At 61.6% G+C, this 23,213-nt stretch overlaps 2 protein-coding genes across 3 annotated transcripts; one reads left to right on the top strand and one right to left on the bottom strand.

Annotated features, from left to right (window-relative positions):
- The first annotated feature begins 884 nt into the window (after positions 1-884).
- On the top strand, positions 885-19,931 carry MAPK8IP1 (mitogen-activated protein kinase 8 interacting protein 1). Its single transcript, XM_012645202.1, has 12 exons — positions 885-1,314; positions 11,537-11,642; positions 13,574-13,888; positions 15,503-15,584; positions 15,909-16,721; positions 16,913-16,988; positions 17,511-17,683; positions 17,957-18,066; positions 18,261-18,377; positions 18,494-18,564; positions 18,667-18,765; positions 19,144-19,931. The coding sequence occupies exons 1-12, from the start codon at positions 1,214-1,216 to the stop codon at positions 19,214-19,216; spliced, it is 2,136 nt and encodes a 711-aa protein (XP_012500656.1). The 5' UTR covers positions 885-1,213; the 3' UTR covers positions 19,217-19,931.
- A 102-nt stretch (positions 19,932-20,033) lies between these two features.
- Positions 20,034-22,139, bottom strand: LOC105811093 (chromosome unknown open reading frame, human C11orf94). 2 transcript variants are annotated; one of them, XM_012645203.1, is made up of 3 exons: positions 20,544-21,047; positions 20,289-20,362; positions 20,034-20,152 (listed from the first exon to the last, which is right to left on the bottom strand). In XM_012645203.1, exons 1-3 carry the CDS (start codon positions 20,645-20,647, stop codon positions 20,034-20,036), a joined length of 297 nt encoding a protein of 98 aa, XP_012500657.1. In that variant the 5' UTR covers positions 20,648-21,047. The 2 variants fall into 2 exon arrangements, 1 of the variants encoding a protein (XP_012500657.1); XR_001137535.1 differs by lacking the exons at positions 20,289-20,362; positions 20,544-21,047 and adding an exon at positions 21,316-22,139 and having other exon boundaries at positions 20,106-20,152.
- Between the last annotated feature and the right edge of the window lie 1,074 nt (positions 22,140-23,213).

Below are 23,213 nucleotides of genomic sequence, written 5' to 3' on the forward strand. Positions count from 1 at the left end.
TGTGAAAGAACCTAATTGGGGAACACAGCGCCCTGAAGGTCTGGAGGTCCAGGCTGAACCTCAGGGTAGAGAAGACAAGGAGGAAACCATGGCCAAAACCTAGCAGGATGGAGCTGCTGGAGGGAACAAAAGAATCTAAAGAAGCCAACAGTGGGGACAGGGGAAAAGCCCCGAGTCTTTTGTCTGTGGTGCAAAAGAGAAGCTCACTGTGGAGGAAATGTAATTGAGGGGCTAAGTGAGAAGAAGAACGCTGGGAAAGTCCTGACTGGCGTGAGGAGGCACTGAGAGACTGAGAAGCCGAGAGGAGAGCTCAGCTACTCACCACGAATAGCTGTTTGGGGCTCAAGGGAGGCTTGGGTCAGTCCATAGAGAGGATACCCTCTAGAGAGAATCCTTGGGAGGGTCCCCTCAAGGGGACAGGAATGAGATGAGGCCTGCATCCCGGTGCAGGAGGTGGGGTGTTCCTATCTCCTGGTGACAACACATTCGTATTACGTTTTATCGTCACAACCACCATGAAATGGACCGTTATTGTCCCCATTTCACAGATGGGAAAACAACGTCAGGTTTGCGAAGTCACTAATGCAGGGCCCCACTGCCTATTCACTTGGGGAGCCAGGCTGTGAATTCACACCAGCTGACTCCAAACCTGCCTTCTCTAGGAGTCCACTCTGACAACCTCTGTCCTTTCTCTGCCGTCCTCCACGACCCTCCTTTCCCGCCGGCCTTCTCCGTCCCTGCTGCGAGGGGCCAACCTGGGCCTTCGGATCCAGGGTCCCGCCATCAGTTATCTGGTACTCGGGCGCTAGGCCCACCCCAGGGACAAAGCACGCGCTGGCAACTAGAGGTTTTGCGGGGTTGGGGACAGTCAGTGTCAGAAGCCCAGGCCCGCGGGGGCCGTGACTTCAGCACCTCGGAGAGCGCCTCCGGGGCGGGGCTAGCGCGCGGGGCGGGGCTAGCGCGGGGGCGGGGCGTGCGAGGCCCCTGCCGGGGCCGGGGGGCGCGCGCGGGGCGCTCTCGCCAGTCCCGCGAGCCGTGCGCAGTCCGGAGCCGCGCCCTGCCTCCCCGCCCGGCGCAGGTGCGCCCGCCGCGCCCGCCCGAGCCCGAGCCCCGCGGCGGCGGCGGCCTCCTCGGCGCGCCTCCGCCTCCTTCGCCGCCGCCGCCGCCTCCTCCGCGCCGCGCTCCGCCCGGATGGCCAGGGCTGTGCCGGAGAATGGCGGAGCGAGAAAGCGGCGGCCTGGGCGGGGGGGCCGCGTCCCCGCCTGCCGCCTCCCCGTTCCTGGGGCTGCACATCGCGTCGCCTCCCAATTTCAGGTGAGAGTCCGCGGCCGCCGCGCGCCCCGCCCTTCAGCCGGGACTGATCTGCCGGGGCTGATCTGCCGGGGCTGGCCCTCCCCGCCCCCAGGGCCCCGGGAACCGGGGACGAGAGGACGGCGTGGCGATGGGGTCTCTTCCCGCGGTGGAGTCGCCCCAGAAGCCCCCTCAGCCTCAAGTCCAGACTGACAGCCGCTGCATATTCACGGTGCAGCTCCCCCCGCCATTCCTCATCCCTAGGGTGGGAGGTTCTGCGCTGGAATCGGAGGAGGGGGCTCGGAGGCGGCCTTCTCCCCCACTTCGGGGCTGCGGCAGCGTCTGGGATCCGGGGTGAGATCCCAAAGCAGTCAGGCAGCCCGCGGCTTTACCTGTGCCCGGTGGAAGGTTTCTGAATAGAGATGGGAGCAGGCTCAGGTGGCCTGTGGGTCCCTGTTCCATGGAGCAACCGACAAGGTTGGTGCTTGAAGGAGGGAGTCTTGAGCCCCTCCCCCAACCCTGCCTGGCCAGATGGGCCTAACTGCCAGGCCTGGCATGGCCAGGACCCTCTATGGATGTGGACAGTACCTACCTGGTCAGATGTGTCTCTCAGCACAGGTGCAGAAGGCTCCGCCTCAACCGGAGATCTAGGTTGGGCAGTGGGAGGAGGAGTCTGCCCAGGAGTAGCCAGGGACATTGGGGATGTGGGGGAGGGTCCCTGCTGGGGTAATCACAGCCCCCTTTCCACCACCACCCCCCAATCTGGTATTAGGCCAGGTGGATTTCAGAGAAGCGAAGGGTGGGTGTTGGGGAAGGAGGGATGGATGTCCCTCCCATAATTCTGGCCCCCAGTTGGTGAGGAGGAAGAGGAGGGTATAGCTACTCCAGAGCCTGGGAGGAGGAGGCTCAGACATACCCCATTGTTTCCCCATCTCATGAGCTGGCGCCTTCCCCTCTCCTGGGGCCCCCACCCCAGCCAGGCCCCAGCTGAGCTCTGGCGCCAGCCCCTCCTCTGAGAAGGGGGTCACTGGCTCCCAGGCCCTCAGGTGGGCAGGGACCCCTGGGGATCTCTAATGGCATCATCAGGCCCAGAAACCTCCCCTGAGGCCGTGAGCTGAGCCGTGAGGACCACGGGGGGCCAGATGGAGGAGTCCACGCCTGAAGGCCGCAGGCTGCAGCTCTGTGATGATGCCTCAGACTCACGAGGCACTGGCCGAGACTACACCTGGCACGACACACGATGCATCCACGCAGACACTGCTTTCCCACCTCCAGGCCTCTGCAGTGGAAGAGCAGCGGGCTAGAGAGACCCGGGCTCAAATCCCAGCTCTGCCCCTTTCTAACTGCACAACTCAGGCAGCTTTTGTCCTCTCTGGGTCCCATCTGTTAAGTGGGCTAATTAATATTGATTCCCACCCAGAAAGGAGATGGTGTGCATCAAGTCAGTGTTCAACAAGTGTTGGCCCTCCACGCTAGCAAACATCTCTGCAGCTGGATACTGTCCAGATGCCGGCTCGCTTCACCCTCATAACCACCCTGAGAGCGGGTAATGGTCTGCCCATTTTACAGATGAGGACACTGAGATTAAGGAAGCCAGGGCGGCTTGCCTGGGGACTTTGAGACAGAGGTTGAGGCTGGGCTGGAACCCAGGTATGTGTGTCGCGTGTTCAATCCATGCCACCTTCAGGCCCTGCCTCTGGCCCAGAGGGCAGCTTTACCCCCCGCCCCCACCTGCTTCCCCAGTAATCATGAGCACTTTAGTGAGAGGAGCTGTTGAGGCGGACACCAGCCAGGGAGTGTGTGGCCAGCTCTGAGCCAGGTGGGACAAGGGCGGCAGTAGGCCAAAAGGCTGAGGCGTGGGCCAGCCCTCCAGGACACCGTGGCCCAGCTGTGGGCACAGGACCAGCTCGTGGGAATAACGAGGGCCAGTGTCTCAGGCCCACGAGGCCTGCGTCACTGCCCCAGTGGTACATCGCTGCCCTTTCTCCTGGCCCGCCTCTCACAGCCCTTGGCCCAGCTCCATTAAGCCCTGGGCGCTGAGTGCTCTCTTGTGGCTCTTTGATGGGGTCATGGATTCAACTGCCTGGGTTTGAATCCTGGCTGGGCCGCCTTAGCTGTGTGTCCTGAGACAGGCACTTGACCCTTCTGAGCCTCCAGATGCTGGCATTGGCCCCTGCTCAGGATGGTCCTTCGACTCAGAGGAGACGACACATGTTGAGCGTGCCAAGGTCTGTGGAGAGCTGCATGTATGCAGGACCGTGTGTGTGCACGTGCGTGCACCTGGCCCCCGGCAGCCCCGTCAGCTCTGAGAAGACACAGGGCCCACACCTAAACTTTGGTGTCCCCACTGCTCAGAGTAGGTGCTCAGTAATGCCTACTGGTTTGTTCTTTAAGACTGAAGATGGGTCCTTTGAGGGAGAGTGGAGACCAACAGCACAAGAGTCAGAGAAGTGAGCACAGGTTACTTCTAGAACTTACAAAATAATAAAAGAAAATTTAAAATTAAAGTGATACATGTTCATTATAAAGAAAACTCTAGAAAAGAGAATTTAGAGATTTATGCAGTGGATACATTGGCGCTAGGTCGGTGGGATGAAGGGGAGGGACAGTGGGACAGGCCACGTGGGAGGAACCGCAGAGACAAAGGGTATTCATGGAGGGTAAAGGAGCAGCCTGGCTTGGTGTGCGGAAGGGGAATTGTGGGTGAGAGACCTTAGAAATCCGCTCATCTAACCGACCCCCTCCCCTGACGGGGCAACAAGAGAGGGCAAGTGGCTTCCCGAGAACACACAGCAAGTTAGTGGCAAAGCTGGGACGGAGCCAGGCCCCACGACTCTCTGGACGGCTTCTGTCTGTCCTGCCACACTCTCAGGGATGAGAGAGGGGTCCACCGAGGGGAAGGGACCTCCTTGTTTATCTCTTCATGAGGCCGCACACACTTGGTTGTTCTCATTCATTCAAAAAATATTCGCACTTCGCCAGGCTCAGGGGGGAAACCCCTCAGAGGCACAGGTGTGGGCCTGGCTGTCAGGCAGGTGGCGGTGTAGCAGGGGGACAGAGAGACGAGGCCTTAACAGACAGGCTGGTGGGCGTGATGATGGCTCAGGTCGGGGGCCTGGGGGACCCAGGCTCGGTGGGTCAGGGAAGCCTCACCAGAGGCAGGAACAGCTGAGCTCAGGCCTGGTGGGCGAGTGAGTGTCACCCAAGAGGAGGAGGCGCAGCTTGAGAGAAGGGTGGGAGGCCAGAGCAGGGAACAGCAGCTCACTCTGGCCTCTGGGTAGAGTGGCCGTCCTGCGGGTGGGAAACAGGGATGGGTTCAGGAAGTGAGGGAGATTCGGGGCGTGCGTTAGCCCACTTGGTGAGGGAGCTGGTATAAGGGGCAGAGGAAAGGACGATGCTGGAGCCCCATGGGGTTGGGGTGTCCTGGGAGAGGAGAGGGTGGTGGCAAGTCACGTGGGGACCTGCCACATTTGAGATGGGTGGTCATGGGGGGACCCAACTGGAGGATTCAAGCAGGTGGTTGGTTTGGGGAGAGGACTGGACTAGGGCCAAAGACCCCGGCAGGCTCAGCATGTAGAGAGAGGCTACTGGAGCCTCAGAGAGAACGTCACCACCTGGGGAGATGGAGCAGAGTGAGGGAAGGTGACCCAGGACACAGCTGAGGAATGCCAGCGGGTGACTGCTCAGCCAGCCATGCCTTGGTGGAGGCGGGGAGATGCTGCTGGAGTCCCCCAGCCCCAGCCCCACGCCCTGGGCAGCGCCTCCTGCCCAGCTCCTGGCGAATCTTGAGTGTTGGGGCAGAGCTCACACAGCCCAGCCATGGCCAAGGCAGGGCTTCGACCCCACTTCCTGAGGTCAGAGCCTTAAAGTTGGTTTCTGGATTCCGGAAATGGACCACAATGGTTCCGAGAAATCAGGCCACTGCCACCATTTCCACTTAGGGGCTCTTCCCCATTCTAGGACACCATCTTTGTCCCCTGGCCCTACTCTTGTATTCATTCAAAAATCTGTAGGGGTGTCTCCTGGGCACCTGGCCTTGTTCTAGCACTGGTGATGCCAGTGGGTGGTTCCTGCTCCCATGGAGCTTCTATTTAGCACCTATGGTGTACAGGGTCACAGGCTTTGTGCGTGGATTGGAGCAAGGGTGGGGAATTGGTGCCAAGGTGAGTGTGTTGGCCGTGCCCTCCAAAAACTTACAGCTCCGAGAGAGGGCGGGAAGCCTAGAGCAGGACTGGGAGCCTGGTGCCAGGTTGGCATGACCCAGAAAGTTTGTCCAGGAGAGCAAAGGAGAAAAGATCTCCCCAGGTTCCACCCCATCTCACAACTACGTGTCCATGTTAGTTTCTTCCTGTGATTCAGCCGAGTAAAACCATAAAATCAGATATTCTGCCTTTTTGTTCATTTTATTAGTTGTCATTTTCTACGTTAATACCCAGACTGTATGATGTTCCCTCATTAAGCCCTGGGCGCTGCCCAACTGCCCGACATCCCCCCCACCGGGCGGCCACAGTGTAGCCAGCCCCTGGTGCTAGCCACGTGGTGGTTTTCAGCTGTTTGCTGTTATGAGGAATAAACATCCTTGTGTATAAAGATTTTTTCACACGTGGGATTGTTTCCTCAGGGCAGTCTCCCAAAAGTTAAATAACTGGATCCCAGAGTTCTTACTGCATATGGATGCCAAGATGTGTAAACAGAGCGAGCAACCCCAGTGGGGTTGTCCCAGACTCACTTTTTGGCTTGGATTCGGTTTTCACTGGAGATGACACTAGTGTGCAGGTCGTCGGGAAGGGGATTCCAGACCCAAAGGACAAATCCTGCCTGACCCCGGCTTCCACCCAGAGCTGGGGGTGGGAACGGAGAGAGGGTCTGCGGATGCGGCTAGGCCTGGCCCGCCCCACCCCCGCCTCCCCATTTCAGCCAGTGCCATCTTCCTAGAGGCCTGACTCGGTGTAGTTGGGGACACAGGAGGTTGAGTTAAAGCTGGGGCTGACTTGGAGATTTCCAAGGTGAAAATCTAGAGAGACCCAGGACACCCGTGGTTCATTCGTTCAATATTTAAGTACCTATTAGGCACCACACGTTGATCAGACAGACGCGATCCTGTCCTTACGGATTAACTGACTGTAAGGGGAGGCCACCGCTGGTCGCGTAACCCAGAGGTAAAACTACAGGGATGCAGGAACCACCACCGAGAGGGACTGCGGGAGCCAATAGCAGCACGGTTGGGCCTGGTCCCAGAGGTCAGAGCAGGCTCTGGGGGGAAGAGATGGAGGGGAGGAGCCGTGGGGCAGGAGGCTAGACGGTGTCAGGGGACACGATAGAGAAGGGAGGCTCTGCAGAGCCCTCAGGCCCCAGGTAGAATTTGGGCCCCTTCCCTAAGGGCCAGGGGAACCTGTTACAGGGTTCTGAGCTGGGAGGCAGTGACTAGAGCAGATCTGCATTTCAGATGTGGCTTCTGCTTTCCTTGCCTGGTGGAGAGTGGCCTGCAGGGGAGCCAGAGGGAAGCAGGGAACCTGCATCAGGTTGAGCAGCCAGTCAACAGGTATCCCGAGAAGCCACTGGAAGCCAGCCCCATGCTCAGCACTTAGAGGGCTGTGAAGGGACAGGCTGGACCCCTGGACCACAGATGCGCTTTGTCATGAAAGAGGCCCACGGGGCGCCATGACAGGGACCCAAGGTCACTCAACTGGCATCCTTACAACACAGCCAGGAACACGAAGGCCCGACAGTGGCTTCTGTACAGCCAAGGCCTGGCTCGGATTTGGGCTTGCTCAGCTACAGCCTCAGCACTTTACCACTTAACCCTTACTTTGCATACACTTGTAACTCAGCCCACTACCGAGCCACAACTCAGAAAGAGCTAGGACTACCGTCGATGGAACAAGGCCAACAGGGGGATGTGATTGCACAAGGCAAACGAAAAGGCCATGACATCAACATCAGAACGTGAAAGGCACATTTGTTCAGGGCCATTTAGGAAAGGCCAGCTCAGGGTGGGGTGGGGGGCAAGGGGTGGCCTGGCCAGGACACAGTGAGGAGCCAGCGGGGCCAGAGGAAAGGACTGGGGCACTCAGGTAGGAGGGGACCAGGTTAATGCAGGAATAGGGGCAGCGGATGGAAAGGCCAGGCAGGTTACCAAGTGTTAACACGGATGAGACCTCAGGGTCACCCCGCCCAGAATGGAGAAGTCTGCTTGACGGGCAGTGGCTGCTCCAAAGGACGGTACTGAAATCCCCAGGCCCAAGGGTAAGGGGCCAACCCATGGAGGATGCAGGATTCAGCGTGGGGGGACCTCCTGGTGCTCGGGGCTCGGGAGTCTGTGAGGAGGGTGGCATGGGCAGAGCAAGAGGGAACCTCCTTCTCTCTTACCTTCCGCCCGTCCCTCCTCCCCTCCATCTCTTCCTTCCTCCTTCCTTCCTTCCCCACATTTGCCTTCCTTGAGCCCAGAGGGATCTCCTGGCGGTTGGGCTGGGAGATCCAGAAAATCCGGTGCCTGGAGAAGGAGAAGAAAAGGGCAGGGTCTGGGGCGGGGACCAGCCAGCCGCCCTGGATCCTTGGCGGTGACCTCCTCCCAGCACTGTGCAGTCCACAAACGCTCCAGTCTGTTAACACTCGCCAGCGCTCTGCGGCGGGTGGACAGGGGTGGTTGGTGGCCTCATTTTGTGTGTGGGAAACTGAGGCCTCAGTCTCTCTGTATCTGAGCCTTAGTGTTCCTCATCTGTGAAATGGGCGAAACAGAACCCTCTCCCAAGGTCGCGATGAGGATTAAGGGAGATACATGGCATGAAAATTGGCGGCCAGGGCAGGGCAGCTGCTTTTAAGTAAAAGAGTCAGGATTTGATCTCAGGCCTCCTGCTTCCAAGCCTGATCCAGTGATCAGTCTACCGTCCTGCCTTGCTTTTGAGAAGCACCCAAAGAGGAAGGTGAGGAGCCCCCTTCACCTGTGCCAGTGGAGCCAGGGACCAGGGGTGGCCTCTCTGACCCCAGCCCGGTGCTTGTTCCATCATCACCCAGTTAACCCCAGTTCCCACACCCATAGAGGATGATTCAGCTGTCCCTGCCCCCCACCCCAGACCTGTAGCCCAAGGAAGAGGGACTCTCAGGGCATGTGGGGGGTGCAGAGCCCATGCAGACCCTTCGGCTCCAGAGGAGCAGGTAGAGGCTGAGGACGTCCTTTGACAAGCATCCAGCAGGCATGTCCTGAGTGCTCTCCAGAAACGTCCAGTGCAGATGGGAGCTGGAAAGGAGGGGACATGTATTGATCCCTGCTGGGTACAAGGTGGGGGATGTGAGTTCCATCCGCTTTGGAGCAGCCAGGGGTAGGGTGCTGGGCATCTCTGATGGAGGCCTGGTCCTGTCTGTCCCACCACACTGCCTTACATCCAGGCAGATGGTGACACCAGCCACATAAGAGGGCCAGGAGGGCTTCCTGGAGGAATGGGCCTAACTGAGCACTCTTCCAGCAAGCACGGTTTGAGAGCCTGCCATGTGCTCCATGCAAGTCCTGGGCTGGGCACTGGGGAAGCACAGTATCCACCCTTGAGACGGGTCCAGGTGCTCACACATGGAGCTGGAGGCCTCGAGTGCCAGGCACAGGAGTGTGCCACTAGCAGAGGGCCTTGGAGGGTTTTGAGTGGGGCAGAAGGGATGATGGTGTTTCCGGCAGTTTTGCCTGATTGTGGCAGGTAGGGTGGGGTGGCGCAGGCATGGGGAGGCTTACGCAGGCAGGCCAGTCCGGGAGGGCAGAGGCAGGAGCTGTACGAGGGCTGGGCGGTGAGGAAGCCGGGTGTGAGGAGACACAGATGTGGGCAGGGGTTGCTGGCTGAGCACAGAGCATCTGGGGGCACCTCCGTGTCAGATGCACAGGGGTCCTGTGGCTCCCTGAAGCTGGCTGAGTCCCATGGGCTCCTCTTTGCGCCACTGGCCTTCTCAGTGACCTCCCAGGCAGCCAGCGTGTATTGAACTTAGTGCAGCCCCTGGGTTCTTGTCTCATGGCCAGAGATGCCACCCTGCCCTGGCTGGGCTGAGGAGGGCTGCTCTGGCTTCTGGGCCAGGCCCTCCTCCCCTGCTGGCCGGGCACACCCTCCCCACCGCCCTGGGACCCTCCCCCTCTTGGGCTGCAGGTAAGAGGGGCCCTAAGGAGCACCTTGTGCACCCAGCCCCCGTTGCTCAGTCAGAACCCCTCTGTGCTGTGCCCTCCAGGGGCCTCCAAGTTCTGTTTATGTCACTCCAAAGGGACAGGAAGCTCATTACCACCCTGCAGCACTTCCAGCCCTGCTCCCCGGGGTCCACATGCTGGCCTGCCCTTAGCTCTGGCTCCGAGGCCTCCTGCATCTGCAGGCCCTTCCTGTCTGGAGGGTTGAGCCCTGCCTGGGAAGGGAGACAGCCCAGACCAAACCCAGCTGGCACCGTTAGGACCTTAGGACGAGGCCTGGGATCACAGAAGCCTCCCTGACGAGGTGCTGGGGGCTGAGCATGTGGCAGTGCAGATGGGGTATCCATGCTTGGGGTGTTTCAGAAGCCCCCCACCCTCCCACCCAGCACCGTGACTGTGGCGCTGGCCCTTTAAAGCAGACCAGGTGCTGGCTTTTAGGGAGAAGCATCCCAGATTTCTGCCATCTGCTTACAAGCCTGGGCCAGGGAGAGGGGTCACCCCAGCCCCTGACAGGGGCATTGGAAGGACAGGTGGAGCCAAGGCATTGATTGCAGTAACCTGATCCCGCGGGGGAGGTGGCTACAGCGGCGGCAGCGGCAGCAGCAGCAGCAGCGCAAGGGCTGGGAGGAAGCCGCCTGCAGCCGAGGGCTGGGCGGAGAAGAGCTGGGGCTGGGGCCTCCTCTCCCGGCCCATCTATTTTTAATGAGCTCCCCAGGCTTCTGCAGCCGGCAGGACTCAAAAAGGCAGGCCCAGGCAGTGGAGGCCGGAGACCCCAGCCCCGCCTTGACCCTGGCCCCCCAACCCTTCCGGGCATGAGAGGGCAGCCCTGGGGCCCCGCAGCCCCCCAGCTGGGCAGGGCTCTCCATGCAGCTGGTGCTGAAGATGGATTCCAGCCCAGACAATGACAGCTGGTTGGAGGATCAGTGGGAGCACTGGTAGGGGGTGTGGGGGCTGGCAGGGTGGGGAGGGAGTTGGGGAGAGCTCCACTGAGCTCAGGGTCTCTGTTTGGTCCCACTGGGTAAGAGGCACGGGGTATGGGCCTCCTGGGTTCTCTTGGGAGCTGGGCTACCACCTCTCCTGGGTGACCTTGGACTAGGGGGTTTCCCTTGCTCTGTGCCTCAATCTCTTGGTCTTATTTGGGAGAAAGCGCAGACATTCTCCCCAACTTCCCAAATGTCGCACCTGCACTAAGCCAGGTGGAGTGCCCAGGGCCAGGGGTGAGCAGGTGCAGGGGACAGACCAGCACCATAGGGGCTGGCCCAGCCTGCACACCGAGGTGGGGGCTCAGGGCTGGCCTGTGGGATGGGGGTTCCAGTGCCTAAGTGCTCTGGGCTGTCTTCCGAGCTTAGAACACCTCCAGCCCAACCTGGGGCTGTTCCTGACCCCGTCTGCACGGCACTCTGTTCAGGGTCCTTATGCCGGGCAAGGAGATTTTGTGGTTGAAGCCACCCAAGAACACAGCATGAGGGCACAGTCTCTCCTGGATTGGGCTGAAACTACTCATATTGACACTAGATTTCCCTTCACTTCTTCCCAGGGCTCGAGAGGAGTGGGTCTTCCTGGGCTGGGGGGCACAGAGCTCTCCTCTGAGGCTGGGGGAGGCTGGGCCTCTCCACCCATGTGCAGGCACCTTGGGTCTTGTTACGTGGGGATTGCACAGGGAGCTCCCCTACTCCAGGCATGCCTTGGAGTCTCTTCTCAACTCTGCATTCTCCACGGGTAAACTAGCCTTGGCACCTGCCTTGACCCTGGGAGTCGTTTCTCTGGCAGAGCTGACGCTCCGACCAGTTGGGCCTTCTAGGCACTGCCTCCTGGTTGGCAACAGGATGACAGCTCCCAGCTGGGAAGAGCTGGAGTAACCTGGAGCCTCCTCTCCCACTGCCACCCTAGGAGGACTGCCTTTTGGCACAAGCCCCAAACTCCTTCCCTGCCTGTTGGACACCCCCTGCACTGGTGCAGATGGACCCCGAGTCCATCCTCTGGGGGCCGTGCTCTGCCTTTGAGAGGCTGCCCCTTGGAAGAGGGAATAGGGAGACATGAATGGGCTTAGCAGTCCCCTGGGTTGTAACTTTGGCATCTCGTCCCCACCAGGCTCACCCATGACATCAGCTTGGAGGAGTTTGAGGATGAAGACCTCTCAGAGATCACTGATGAGTGTGGCATCAGCCTGCAGTGCAAAGACACCCTGTCCTTACGGGTAAGTGTGGGCTCCCAGGAGCCCCTGAGTGGGGTGGCAGGATGAATAGGGACAGGAGTGAAGGCATCCTCCTATACAAAGGGGATTTCAGGTCTGTTTGGCACCCATGAAATGAAACAATGTGCAGGAAACACCCAGTACAATGCTTGGCATGTCTGGGGTATACACTCAGAATTTTTCCTTTTTTTTTGGCCAGGGACTAAGGAAGAAAGCAGCTCCTTCAACTGCCCACAAGAAGAGAGAGGACAGGAGGTCTTGAGATCTAGGACAGTAGCAACTAGGGCCAGAGTTGAGGGCAGGCTCAGGGAGCAGCTCTGGCAGAGGGCCGAGGCAAAGCAGGGTGGAGTCTGCTGGAATCTGCAGTGCTTTGGGGCAGGAAAAAAGAGCCAAAGCACTCCTGGAATGCCTCCCACGGCTGCCGGCTGCCATTGCGCCAGACCACGCCGCACCATGCAGCCTCCCAGACCTGCCCTGGCCCCCGGTGCCAAAGGCCCCCCCCAAGGGGTTCACCAGCATTGCTGCTGCTTTTGGTCCCTTGGCTGTGTCCTGGGGAAGGTGGCTCTCTCTTGTCTCTAAAGATCTGCGCGCTGCCGGGAGGTCCTCAGCAGCTGGGGCGCCTGGGTCATATGGGGATCTCTGCTACATCCTTTCGGAATAGGGAGGGGCTGGCTGCCAGGAATGGAAGGCAGAGCACAGGGCCAGGTTTCAGAGCCCAGGGCTTCTCTCGGCCTGGGAGGATGGGCAGCAGCTAGATGTGGTGTTAGGAGAGTGGTTGCCAAAGGACAGCTGCCCTGTGCCTTGGGGAGGGCTGCCTGTCTCTATGTTGACCTCCTGCTACCCCCAGAGAGTCTGTAAGCTCTGCCAGGCAAGAGGAAACCAAGGGGTGAGGATAACCCTCCAATTCCCGGCACCCTTTACCCAGGCCAGGAAGGGATGGAGGCAGAGGCCTCTCGCTCTGGATTTGGGAATGGTCCCAGGGCCCTGACATAGCTTCTCTGAGGTTATTCCTGTTCTGGACTCTCACACCGCCCTCCTCCAACATGCGCGGCAGAGCCTTGGAGAGGGCGGCCCCGGCAGCTAGCCAGGGGTGTACCCCTGTGGGGCCTTAGACAAGCTCCAGGGGGCTTTCACACACACTTGCCAGCGAATCCTCACCTCTCTGGGAAGCTGGGAGGTGGTAGTATTGTCCCCAGGCAACTGGCGAGAGGACCTGAGGGTCTGGGGATCTGTCCAAGGTGCCAAGGAGTTGGTGGCAGAGCTGGAACTAGCACGGGGCTTTGCACTGGCAGCGCTGGCGGAGGGACAGTCTCGCGCTGGAGGGGCCTGGGCCGGTGGGCTGAGGAGAGGCGAGGAGAGGGGCGGGGCGGGGATGCCACTGCCTGGGTTCCAGGTGCCCCCGCGTGGCCCCGCCCCTCAGCGCCCCTGTTCTGGCGGCTCTCAGGGCCTGCTGTCTGCGCTGCGTCCTGCCCTCCGCAATCTCTCGCCTGGCTGAGCCTCGGTTTTCCCAGTTTTCCTCGCTGCCCCTTCAAACACTAATCCACCCCCGTCCATCTCTTGGGCTGCCCCCCACCAACTCCTTGGCGACCCTGGCGTCCCCATGGCAACAGCGGTGACTTCACTCTGGGCTCGGTTTACAATCCTGGTGAGGTCACCGGCCGTTGCCAAGGGAACGGGAGGGTGCAAGGCGTGAGGAGAGAGGGCCTGTGGGAGGGAGAGGTGTATCCGCCACAGGCGCTGACGGGGGTGCAGAGGCGACGGCCTCGCGCGGCTTCGCGGACGGCGGCGGGCGGCCCCCTCCCGGCCCCGCCGGCTCCCGGTTACCCCCTGGCACCGCGCGGGATGGACTCTCCCGGGCGGGGGGCGGGACTTGCGGCCTCGGCCCCGCCCCACCCCGGCCCCGCCCGCTGACGCCCCCCGTCCGCGCCGCGCAGCCCCCGCGCTCCGGGCTGCTGTCTGCGGGCGGCGGCGGCGGCGCGGGGAGCCGGCTGCAGGCCGAGATGCTGCAGATGGACCTGATCGACGCGGCGGGGGACACTCCCGGTGCTGAGGACGACGAGGAGGAGGAGGAGGAGCGCGCGGCGCGACGGCCAGGAGCGGGGCCGCCCGAGGCCGAGCCAGGCCAGGATCCGGCGCCCCGCGGCCAGGGCCAAAGCCAGGGCCAGGGCCAGGGCCTGGGCAGCGGGGACACGTACCGGCCCAAGCGGCCCACCACGCTCAACCTCTTCCCGCAGGTGCCGCGGTCTCAGGTGAGGCGCGAGCGGGGGGCGGAGCCGAGGGGGCGGCGCCCCGGGGCCGACAGCGAAGGTGCGAGGGGGCGCTGAGTGCCCTGGGCCCAGGCCCGGCCCACTGGGTGGCGGAGCGAGGAGGGGCTGCAGCGGGGGGAGGGCCTCGTGCGCCTGGGGACCCGGCCCCGGAGGGCAGGGCCTGGAGAGAGGCTGCCCTGGCTCGCTCCTGGTGCGGTGGGCTCCGAGAAGCAGCAGGTAGCTCTGTCCTAAGGAAGAAGGCTGAGTCCAGCTGGGTTTGGAGGCTCAAGGAGGGGTTGAAAGAGAAAGGGTTGACAAGGACAGTGGAGGAATTGGTGTAAGGAGAGAAGTAGGGGACTAAGAGAACTGGGCTTGGAGGGGTTGGAAGGGTTTGGAGCTTGGGACCTGGGGCTGTGACAGAGTTTCCCCTTCAGGGTATGGGGTTCCTGGTGAAGGTGCGGCAGGAGTGGGGCCTGGAGCAAAGGGCATCCGAAGTGGTCGGTCACAGGAAACTGTGGCGAGGTGGGGACAGGGAGCTCAGGGGCAGCAGCCAGTTTGAGATCTGGGCCTCTGGGAATTCCCAGAAGGCAGGGGAGAGAAAGGGGGGGGATGGAACTGTATGGCTGAGTTGGGGGCCTCGGGCCCCCGGGCAGGTGGCTGGGTGCCAGGGAGAGCTGAATAGGGTGGGGGATGCTGGCTGTGGCCCCTTGTCTTCCAGGCCCATCAGGAGAGGTGCAGGGAAGGAGCTCCAGGGAGGTGGGGCCGCTGGTGGCTGGTGCAGGGGCTGCAGGGAAAGGGTTGGTCCCTTTCCCAGGATCCTCTGAATGGCTTTTGGCAGCCCAGCTCATGAATGTGAGGGCTTGTGAGAGTTCCCAGGGGAGGCAGCCTTGTGTGCAGGCATCGTGGAGAGGGGGTCGAGGGGCTGAGGATGTGGGACAGGCAGCCCAGGAGATCCAGGAAGGAGGGCCACTGGCAACTATATCTGTCACTCCTCAGTCACGCACTGCCATGGTGGGGGGCAGAGGAAACCATGTTATGGATTTGTCATTTGGATGATTCATCCGAGTCCCCTAGGCCAGCTACTGGGGAGACCCTTCCTTGTGCTTTTTCCAGGCTCTACCAGAATGTCCCCACCCCTTCCCAGTCCATAGCTTCCTGAGCTCTAGGGCAGGGAGTCGGTCACCCTCTTTCTGAGTTGGGCTGAACTGGAGCATCTTACATGCAAACCCTCAGTGTCTGGGACTGGGGGTCTCATTGTCCCCAGAGAGCTCCTGCTTCTCCCCCCACCTCCTGCCCCTCTCCCCACCACACACGCTGGCCATCACCACCTTTGTTGGAACAGCTCCCTGAGGGATGGCAAACTTCCCTGAGCCAGGACAGAGGGCCATCTAGAGCCAGCAGGCCTGCTGGGAGGGCTGTGACTTGCCACCCCACCTGTCTGCTCCAGAGGGGTGATGGGAGTGAGGCCCGTGACAGTGGAGGCGGGGTGGGTACTCAGGCCCGTGACAGTGGAGTACTCAGCCTCAGGGCTGGCCTGGTGGGGGGCAGGGCCAGGGCCTCCCTGTGCCGGGCACTGTTGATCGCTCCTGTCACAAGGGCCCTTTGTTCCCTGCACAGGACACGCTGAATAACAATTCTCTGGGCAAGAAGCACAGTTGGCAGGATCGGGTGTCTCGATCATCCTCACCCCTGAAGACAGGTAAGTCGGGACCCTCTCCCTCACCTGGACCTCAGCCTGCCCCAACCCAGTCCTCACTGCAGAGAGCAAACCCAACAGTCTCCGGCTGCGTTTACCTGAGTAGAGGTGAACTGCCCATCCCGCATCCCTGCGCAAGCACATGTGGGGGCTGAGGTCAGCTGCGGCATGAGCAAGTTGACCGGCCCCAGAGCCTGCCACGGGCCTATTGCCCAGGGAGGCTTTGTCTTGGTTTCTGTGTCTACACACTCAGAGCCGAGGGAGCGGGTGGCCTGGGAGTCTTGGGTGAGGGCACCTGCCCTCAGCACTGACCCGCCCGCTCTCCAGGGGAACAGACACCACCACATGAACACATCTGCCTGAGCGATGAGCTGCCACCCCAGAGCAGCCCTGTCCCCACCAAGGATCGAGGCACCTCCACCGACAGCCCTTGCCGCCGCAGTGCGGCCACCCAGATGGCACCTCCAAGTGGCCCCCCTGCTGGCCCACCTGGTGGCCGGGGCCACTCACATCGAGACCGAATCCACTACCAGGCAGACGTGCGGTTAGAGGCCACAGAGGAGATCTACCTGACCCCGGTGCAGAGGCCACCAGACCCTGCAGAGCCCACCTCTGCCTTCTTGCCACCCACTGAGAGCCGGATGTCGGTCAGCTCCGATCCAGACCCTGCAGCCTACCCCTCCACTGCCGGGCGGCCACACCCCTCCATCAGTGAAGAGGACGAGGGCTTCGACTGCCTGTCGTCCCCAGAGCGGGCGGAGCCACCAGGGGGAGGGTGGCGGGGGAGCCTGGGGGAGCCACCACCACCTCCACGGGCCTCGCTGAGCTCGGACACCAGCGCTCTGTCCTACGACTCGGTCAAGTATACACTGGTGGTGGATGAGCATGCGCAGCTGGAGCTGGTGAGCCTGCGGCCGTGCTTCGGAGACTACAGCGACGAGAGTGACTCGGCCACTGTCTACGACAACTGTGCCTCTGCCTCCTCGCCCTACGAGTCGGCCATTGGAGAGGAATATGAGGAGGCCCCCCGGCCCCGGCCCCCTGCCTGCCTCTCCGAGGACTCCACACCGGATGAGCCCGATGTCCACTTCTCCAAGAAGTTCCTGAACGTCTTCATGAGTGGCCGTTCCCGCTCCTCCAGTGAGTCAGCGGGGGGGAAGCGCTTGGGAGGTCCCTGGATCGGGAGAGCCAGAATGAGGGGTGTTCCTGGCAGGTGGGCTCGGGCCCCCTCTGATTTGACTGAGAGTTACTACCAGGCACTCTCTCCCTGCCACCTACAACTCGACCAGAGCTGGGACCACCCTCCTCCAACCCTGTCCCCTCGCCTACAGGTGCAGAGTCCTTCGGGCTGTTCTCCTGTGTCATCAACGGGGAGGAGCAGGAGCAGACCCACCGCGCCATATTCAGGTGAGAGGCCATGGGGTGGCCGGGCCACACCCCTCCCTGCCTGTGCCACCTCCGCATGGCCTAAACCTAACCCCTGCCATCAGCAGCACTGGTCCACTCAGCCACCGGCGAACAGTGTCTGCCCTCTAGGGACTCAGAGTGTGTTGACAAGACCGATGGTTACAGCACTACGGTGTGGTGAGGGAGCCCAGACCGTGCACCCAGTCTGGCCGGGGGCAGGGTGCCCAGGAGGGTGACCAGGATGGCGGCCCACACCCCAGCCTCCCCTCCTCTGGACAGAGTGCTCACTGGCCGTGCCCTCTCAGTCTGAGCAGGCACTCGGCTCGCCTCTTCCTCCATGGCAAATGCATGTCTGATTGACCTCGGTCTCCCCCAGGAGCTAGTAGCATCGTGACAGACACACAGGATGCTTTTGCAAATGTTTATTGAACTAACGATGCTGCTGTGGCTGTTGGACTCCAGAGCGGGCCTGGCTGGAGAAGCCCTGGGGAGGAATTTCTCACGTGCCCTTGTTGGGGACAGGTTTGTGCCTCGACATGAAGATGAACTTGAGCTGGAAGTGGATGACCCTCTGCTGGTGGAGCTACAGGCTGAAGACTACTGGTACGAGGCCTACAACATGCGCACCGGTGCCCGGGGCGTGTTTCCTGCCTACTACGCCATCGAGGTCACCAAGGAGCCTGAGCACATGGCAGGTAGCGTTCCAGCCCCACGTCTGCCTGCCTTGGCTCGCCGCCAGGTGAACAAGTGCTGCAGATCTTGGCCAGCCAGGGAGGGGGCCAGGCAGAGGTGATATTCAGGGCCTTTTCACAGTTCAGACAAGTGAGGCCCAGTCCAGTTGGGATATCTGGGGACTGTGGCACCCTCTGCTGGCTCTGTCATTCTACGTGCCTCATCACCCGCCTTCACGTGGCCGCCGGGCCCACTCCCGCGGGCTTGCCTCTCCTCACATCACACTTGCTTTCCAGCCCTGGCCAAAAACAGCGACTGGGTGGACCAATTCCGGGTGAAGTTCCTGGGCTCAGTCCAGGTTCCCTATCACAAGGGCAATGACGTCCTCTGTGCCGCTATGCAAAAGGTACCTGATCCTGCTCCCTGCGCCTCCTCGGATGCGTGCCTGCCCCCAGCCCAGGACATCCACCTTCTCTCCTGGGGAGAGGGACACAGGTGTCTTGAGGCAGTAGAGGCCTCAGGGAGGGACCAGGCCCTGGGACAGGATAGGTCAGCAGAAGAATGATCAGACAGCCCCTGACGTGTCCCCATCCCTCACAGATTGCCACCACCCGCCGGCTCACCGTGCACTTTAACCCACCCTCCAGCTGCGTCCTGGAGATCAGCGTGCGGGGCGTGAAGATAGGTGTCAAGGCTGACGACTCCCAGGAGGCCAAGGTGACTTCCCCCGACCCCCAGCGCTCCCCCGACATGTGCCATGAAGACGTGTTCAGCTTCTGCGCCCCACACCCCCGTGGGCTGGGTGACCACCCTCTTGCTTCTCTTCTCTGTAGGAGAATAAATGTAGCCACTTTTTCCAGTTAAAAAACATCTCTTTCTGTGGATACCATCCAAAGAACAACAAGTAAGTGGGATGGGACAAAGCTGGAGGAAAGTGGTGGTCCGGAGCCGCTGCGGGGAGGGTGGGTCCAAACCTCCGTCCCACCACAGACCTGTCCTCCCACAGGTACTTTGGGTTTATCACCAAGCACCCCGCCGACCACCGGTTTGCCTGCCATGTCTTTGTGTCTGAGGACTCCACCAAAGCCCTGGCAGAATCCGTGGGGTACGTATATGCCTATGTCCTGCCAAGCGCCCAGCCTGGAACCAGGCCCAACCGGGCCCTGGTGCTTCTCCCTCATGCTCAGTGGCATCCCTCAGTCCTGCCCACAGCTCTGGAAACCTGTCCCCAAACCCCAGTGCAGAGGTCTGGAGGGAGGCCGGGTGGCCCTGAGCTTCTGGCTTCTGAGCTTGGTTGCTGCTGGGCTCTTTCTTCTACTGACATCTTCCCCGGGAAACGCACTTCTGTAGGGAACAGAGCCGAGGGGTTCCAGCGGGGAACCAGGGCCCGACCCATGGCCCCAGTTTGAAAACCCTGGGTTGAGATCCTGTTCCTCCCTTGCCAGTGGCTGCCCAGGTCATCTGTGTGTCCCCTGCCTTCTAGGAGAGCGTTTCAGCAGTTCTACAAGCAGTTTGTGGAGTACACCTGCCCCACAGAAGACATCTACCTGGAGTAGCGGCGCAGCCCCGCCCTCTGCATCCCCAGGCCCTTGGGCCAGTGCCAAGACAGCTGGCCACGGACAGGATGTGGCACCCACCACCACCAGAGGACCCAGAGGACGGGGAAGTGGGGGCTGTTGGCCCAGTGTGGGGAGGGTGGGTTGTGGGGAGAGGCAGATGCAGTTTATTGTAATATATGGGGCTAGATTATCTGTAGAGGACGGAGCGGGGTGCCTAGGCAGGGGTTGGGAGGGACGGGGCTGGCAGGGCACCAGGCCTCAGCCAAGGATGTCCACTCTGGGAGCAGAGAGCTCTGCCCCATCCCGGGCCTTCCTTCCCCGGCCAGGGGTCTGGCTGTCTGGCTCTTGGCCACCTTGCCGCGAGGAGGCCCACGCCACCTGCAAGTGCCCAGCCTCCCCTGGCCCCCGACCCCCACTGAAGAGCCCTGAGCTCAGGCTGGGCCCAGCCACCTCCCAAGGAGTTTCCAGTAAGGAAATGGCAGCAGGTGGAGGTGATGTCCCTGCTCTCAGCTCTGTCCTTTGTGGGGCCTCCGGATGGCTCCCAACAACCTCATGGCATGCTGGCCTGTGGCAGGCTCAGGTCCTCGGGGGAAGAAGCCACAGCAGGGCCCGGCCCCGGCAGGGAAAGGGGTCTTCCTGACTGGCCCAGGCCAGCCCCATCTTGGTCCTGTCACCCTGGCCCCAACTATTAAAGTGCCATTTCCTGTCTGGACTGCAGTGGATGTATCTACATGGTCCCCTCCCTGCCCGTGTCGCTTCTGCCCCAGGAAAGCCAAGCCTTTGCTGCACAGAACAGTTTTATGGGGGGTTCGCATCATAGGTGTGTGTCGTAATACTCGGCCATGTTCGGCCCGTCCCGCTTGCGCTGCTGGGCCCGGGAGAGGAGGGGTCGGGGCCCTCGTAGCCACGGGTGCTTGGGCCGGACCCCATAGTCTAGAGAGAGAAAAGAGGGTATGAGTGGGAGAAGCTGGTTTTGAACTGGACTGAGGCCACCCCAGACAGATGCTGTTTGGGATGAGAAGAGGCTAGACAGCAGGGGGACGAGGGGAGGGCAGGGGTGAGGTACTACCGTCCACCAGTCCAGAGAGTGGCTGTGAGAGTTCCAGGGGGGCTGAGAATTCCTCAGGAACAGATCGCTGAGACCTGTGGGCGACGTTGGGGGTGCTCAGCCCCTAGCCCCGAAGGCCGCTGCCACCTCCGTGTGAATGGGGAACCAGCCCAGGGCGGGGGACTCGGCAAGTCCCCCTGAGCCCCAGGGTAACAGGGCCAGCCTCTCCTCCGCGGAGGAGCCCTGTTGTGCCCTGACCCTCCGCTGGGGAGTTACCTCAGGGGCTGGGGGTGGAGGAGTGCAGCTGCCAGGATGAGGTAGAGGAGGAAGAGGCTGAGCCCAGCCCTGGGGAACAGAGCCCCCAGCATGGCGAGAACCATCGCCTACACGGCCCGCCCCGCCCCTGGCAGGACGGAACCTGCCACCAGCTCCCGCCACCTCCTGCCGCCTCACAAAGGGCCTTGGTTCCAAGGCTGGGCGTCAGCGCCCGCGCTGGGGCAGGGCCAGAAACCACACTGAGGTTTGGCTTTTGTTTATTCTACTGGCGCTGTAGGCCAGGAGGTGCCAAACCAGATCTTGTTCTAGTGTCACTGCCCGAGGGTTAAGGGCGCTGACCTTGGAGTCAGATCTCAGTTCAAGTCCTGACCTTGCCTCTTGCTAGCCGGACAAGTCACGTCACCTCCGTGTGCCTGAGTCTCCGATCTGTGCTGTGCATAGTGCGCTCAAGGGCCGGCACACAGTAGGCCCTCCACAGAGGCCACTCAATCCTCACCGCCCAGAGCCCCAACCGTCCCCACCCCCACTGCTGGCCTCTCAGTAGTCCTGGGAGGGTCCTGCCAGTTGGAAAACCCAGGGTGGGTCACTTAGGCTCGACCAGCTCAGGGTCCACCAGGAGAGGGAGCCTCTTGTCTCCTCGCATCTCGCTGAGGCCTTTCCCACTGTGCTCCCTGCAGCTCGGAACAGCCTGTCCAGGGCCGCACACGCCCTGCTGCCGGCACTGGGGCCGGACGGAGGGTTTCCAAGAGAGGTAGCAAAGGTCTGGACCTACCTCCTAGAGGATGAGCTTCTGGAGCGCAGGGACGCTTTTGTTCACTGTGCAGTCCCCAGCACTGGGTGCCCGGGAGGTCCTCAGTGAGCAGATGCCACATGATACACTGGAGGCTGTCCCTCTGAGGCCTGAGGCAAAGCTGGGGCCACCACTGGCAGGCTCTTTGGCTCCTAGGTCTCTGACTCGGCAGCCAGACCCGGCCACTTATGAACGCAGCGCAGCTCCTCACTTTAGAACCACGGCGAGCTTTGGAAACAAAGTCCCTGGCCCTGCTCCAGGTCCGTGGGGTCTGCGGCTTTGGTAATCCAGTTGATTCAGAGACAGCAGACCTGCTGGGTGGGTTAGCCACTCTCCTCTAAGTGCTGAGAGGGCCAGAGAGGGACGTCCCTTGTTTCCAGCCCTGGGTCCTCGAGTGGCCTCATTCATGCTCCTGGCCCTGAGCATCCCCCAAGCCGCCGAGTTCCGGTGGTTCCTTCAGCCGGGTCCACTCCCCTGCGTCCAGGCCCCCACGCTAACCTCCCAGCGGTCACCGACCTAGTATGTCTCTGGGACAACTCATCTCCCACAAACCTGCCTCAGCACGCTGTGTCCCCAGCAGGGAACCAGGAATTCTGTCCACTCTAACTCCATAAGCCCCTCACATCCCTCCGGCTCCTTGTCCCCTGGACGCCACCCTCTTCCTATCTTCAACAGTCCCATAGGCGTGTGGGTTACACCCGATCTCCCCAGCCCCCCTGCCATCGCCTTAGTCCAGCCCCTCCCACCGTGGCAGGCCTCTGCCTCCAGTCCAGGGCCCCATCCTCCCTTCTCTGCCCACCGGTCCATTCAAGGTCCTGCTCCCCACCCCCCCGATTCCCACAGACCAGGTCTGAGTTTCCTGCTCGGGTAGGCGACACCCTGTTCGACTGGGCCCTGACCTTCCTCTCCAGTCTCCTGACACCTGCTCCTGCCCCTGCTCCACTCTGCCCTAGCACCAACAGCACCTCCCGTCACTGCGCACCACCGTGACACTGTTGTGACAGCACACAGGCTGTTACTGCACACAGCCTCCTCTCCCGGGCTGCCTGTCCGCCAACCGACCCGCGGTGCTAACAGTTTCAGAGCCTGTGTGAGCGACAGCGTCACTGATGAAGCCCAAGGAGTCTCCTCACTGCCCATCACCACTCCAGGCAGGGTCGCCGCTGCTGGGCCACCCCCAAGCCAGACTGCATCCTGCACACACTACTTGCCTCAACCCTGCGCAACACCTGTGTTTACACACACCTTGGTTGGCGAGAGCCGAGGGCAGGAAACGACGCATCGCTCCTTTCTGACTGCACAGTCCATGGCGCAGAGCCCACTGCGGAGCGAGTGCCCGGAAGCGCTTGTTAAATGAAGCCAAAGGTCACTGGAGCCAGAGCTCTGACCCTGAGGGACCCGATGGGTCAGGACCTGGGTGGCACTCCTCAGAGGCACTTTTGGGGAAGTGGTGTCAGGGTGAGGTGGCTCCTCCCAGGGTGTCTGGGAGGGGCACGGCATGGAGGACCCAGGTGCAGATGGAGCCCCCTGGGAGCCCAAGGGGCCGCCCGTCTGGTTGGGAACTGTAGCAGGAGGCTGGCTCTGGCGCAGGCACGGGGAGCAGCGCCATGGCTGAGGACTAGCAGGAAAGCCCAGCCCAAGGCCCGCCTGGTCCGGGCTCCACCTACGGCAGCCCACACGGCTCCAGGCACACTTGGCCCCCCTTAGCCAGAGGGTGAGTGTGGGAGAGACCCCAGCCTGTGTCCCCTGAACTCGCACCTGGCTTTCTCCCAGAGCCTCGCTGGGTCCCATTCCCTCCCCAGCACGGTCCCCAGCGCTGGCTGCTGCCTGACACCCTCTTCCTATGGGAGAAAAGCCTTTTTCACCCCCACCTGGGGACT

Source organism: Propithecus coquereli, unplaced genomic scaffold (assembly GCF_000956105.1).
Source record: "Propithecus coquereli isolate 6110/MARCELLA unplaced genomic scaffold, Pcoq_1.0 Scaffold227, whole genome shotgun sequence".
Lineage (NCBI taxonomy): Eukaryota > Metazoa > Chordata > Mammalia > Primates > Indriidae > Propithecus > Propithecus coquereli.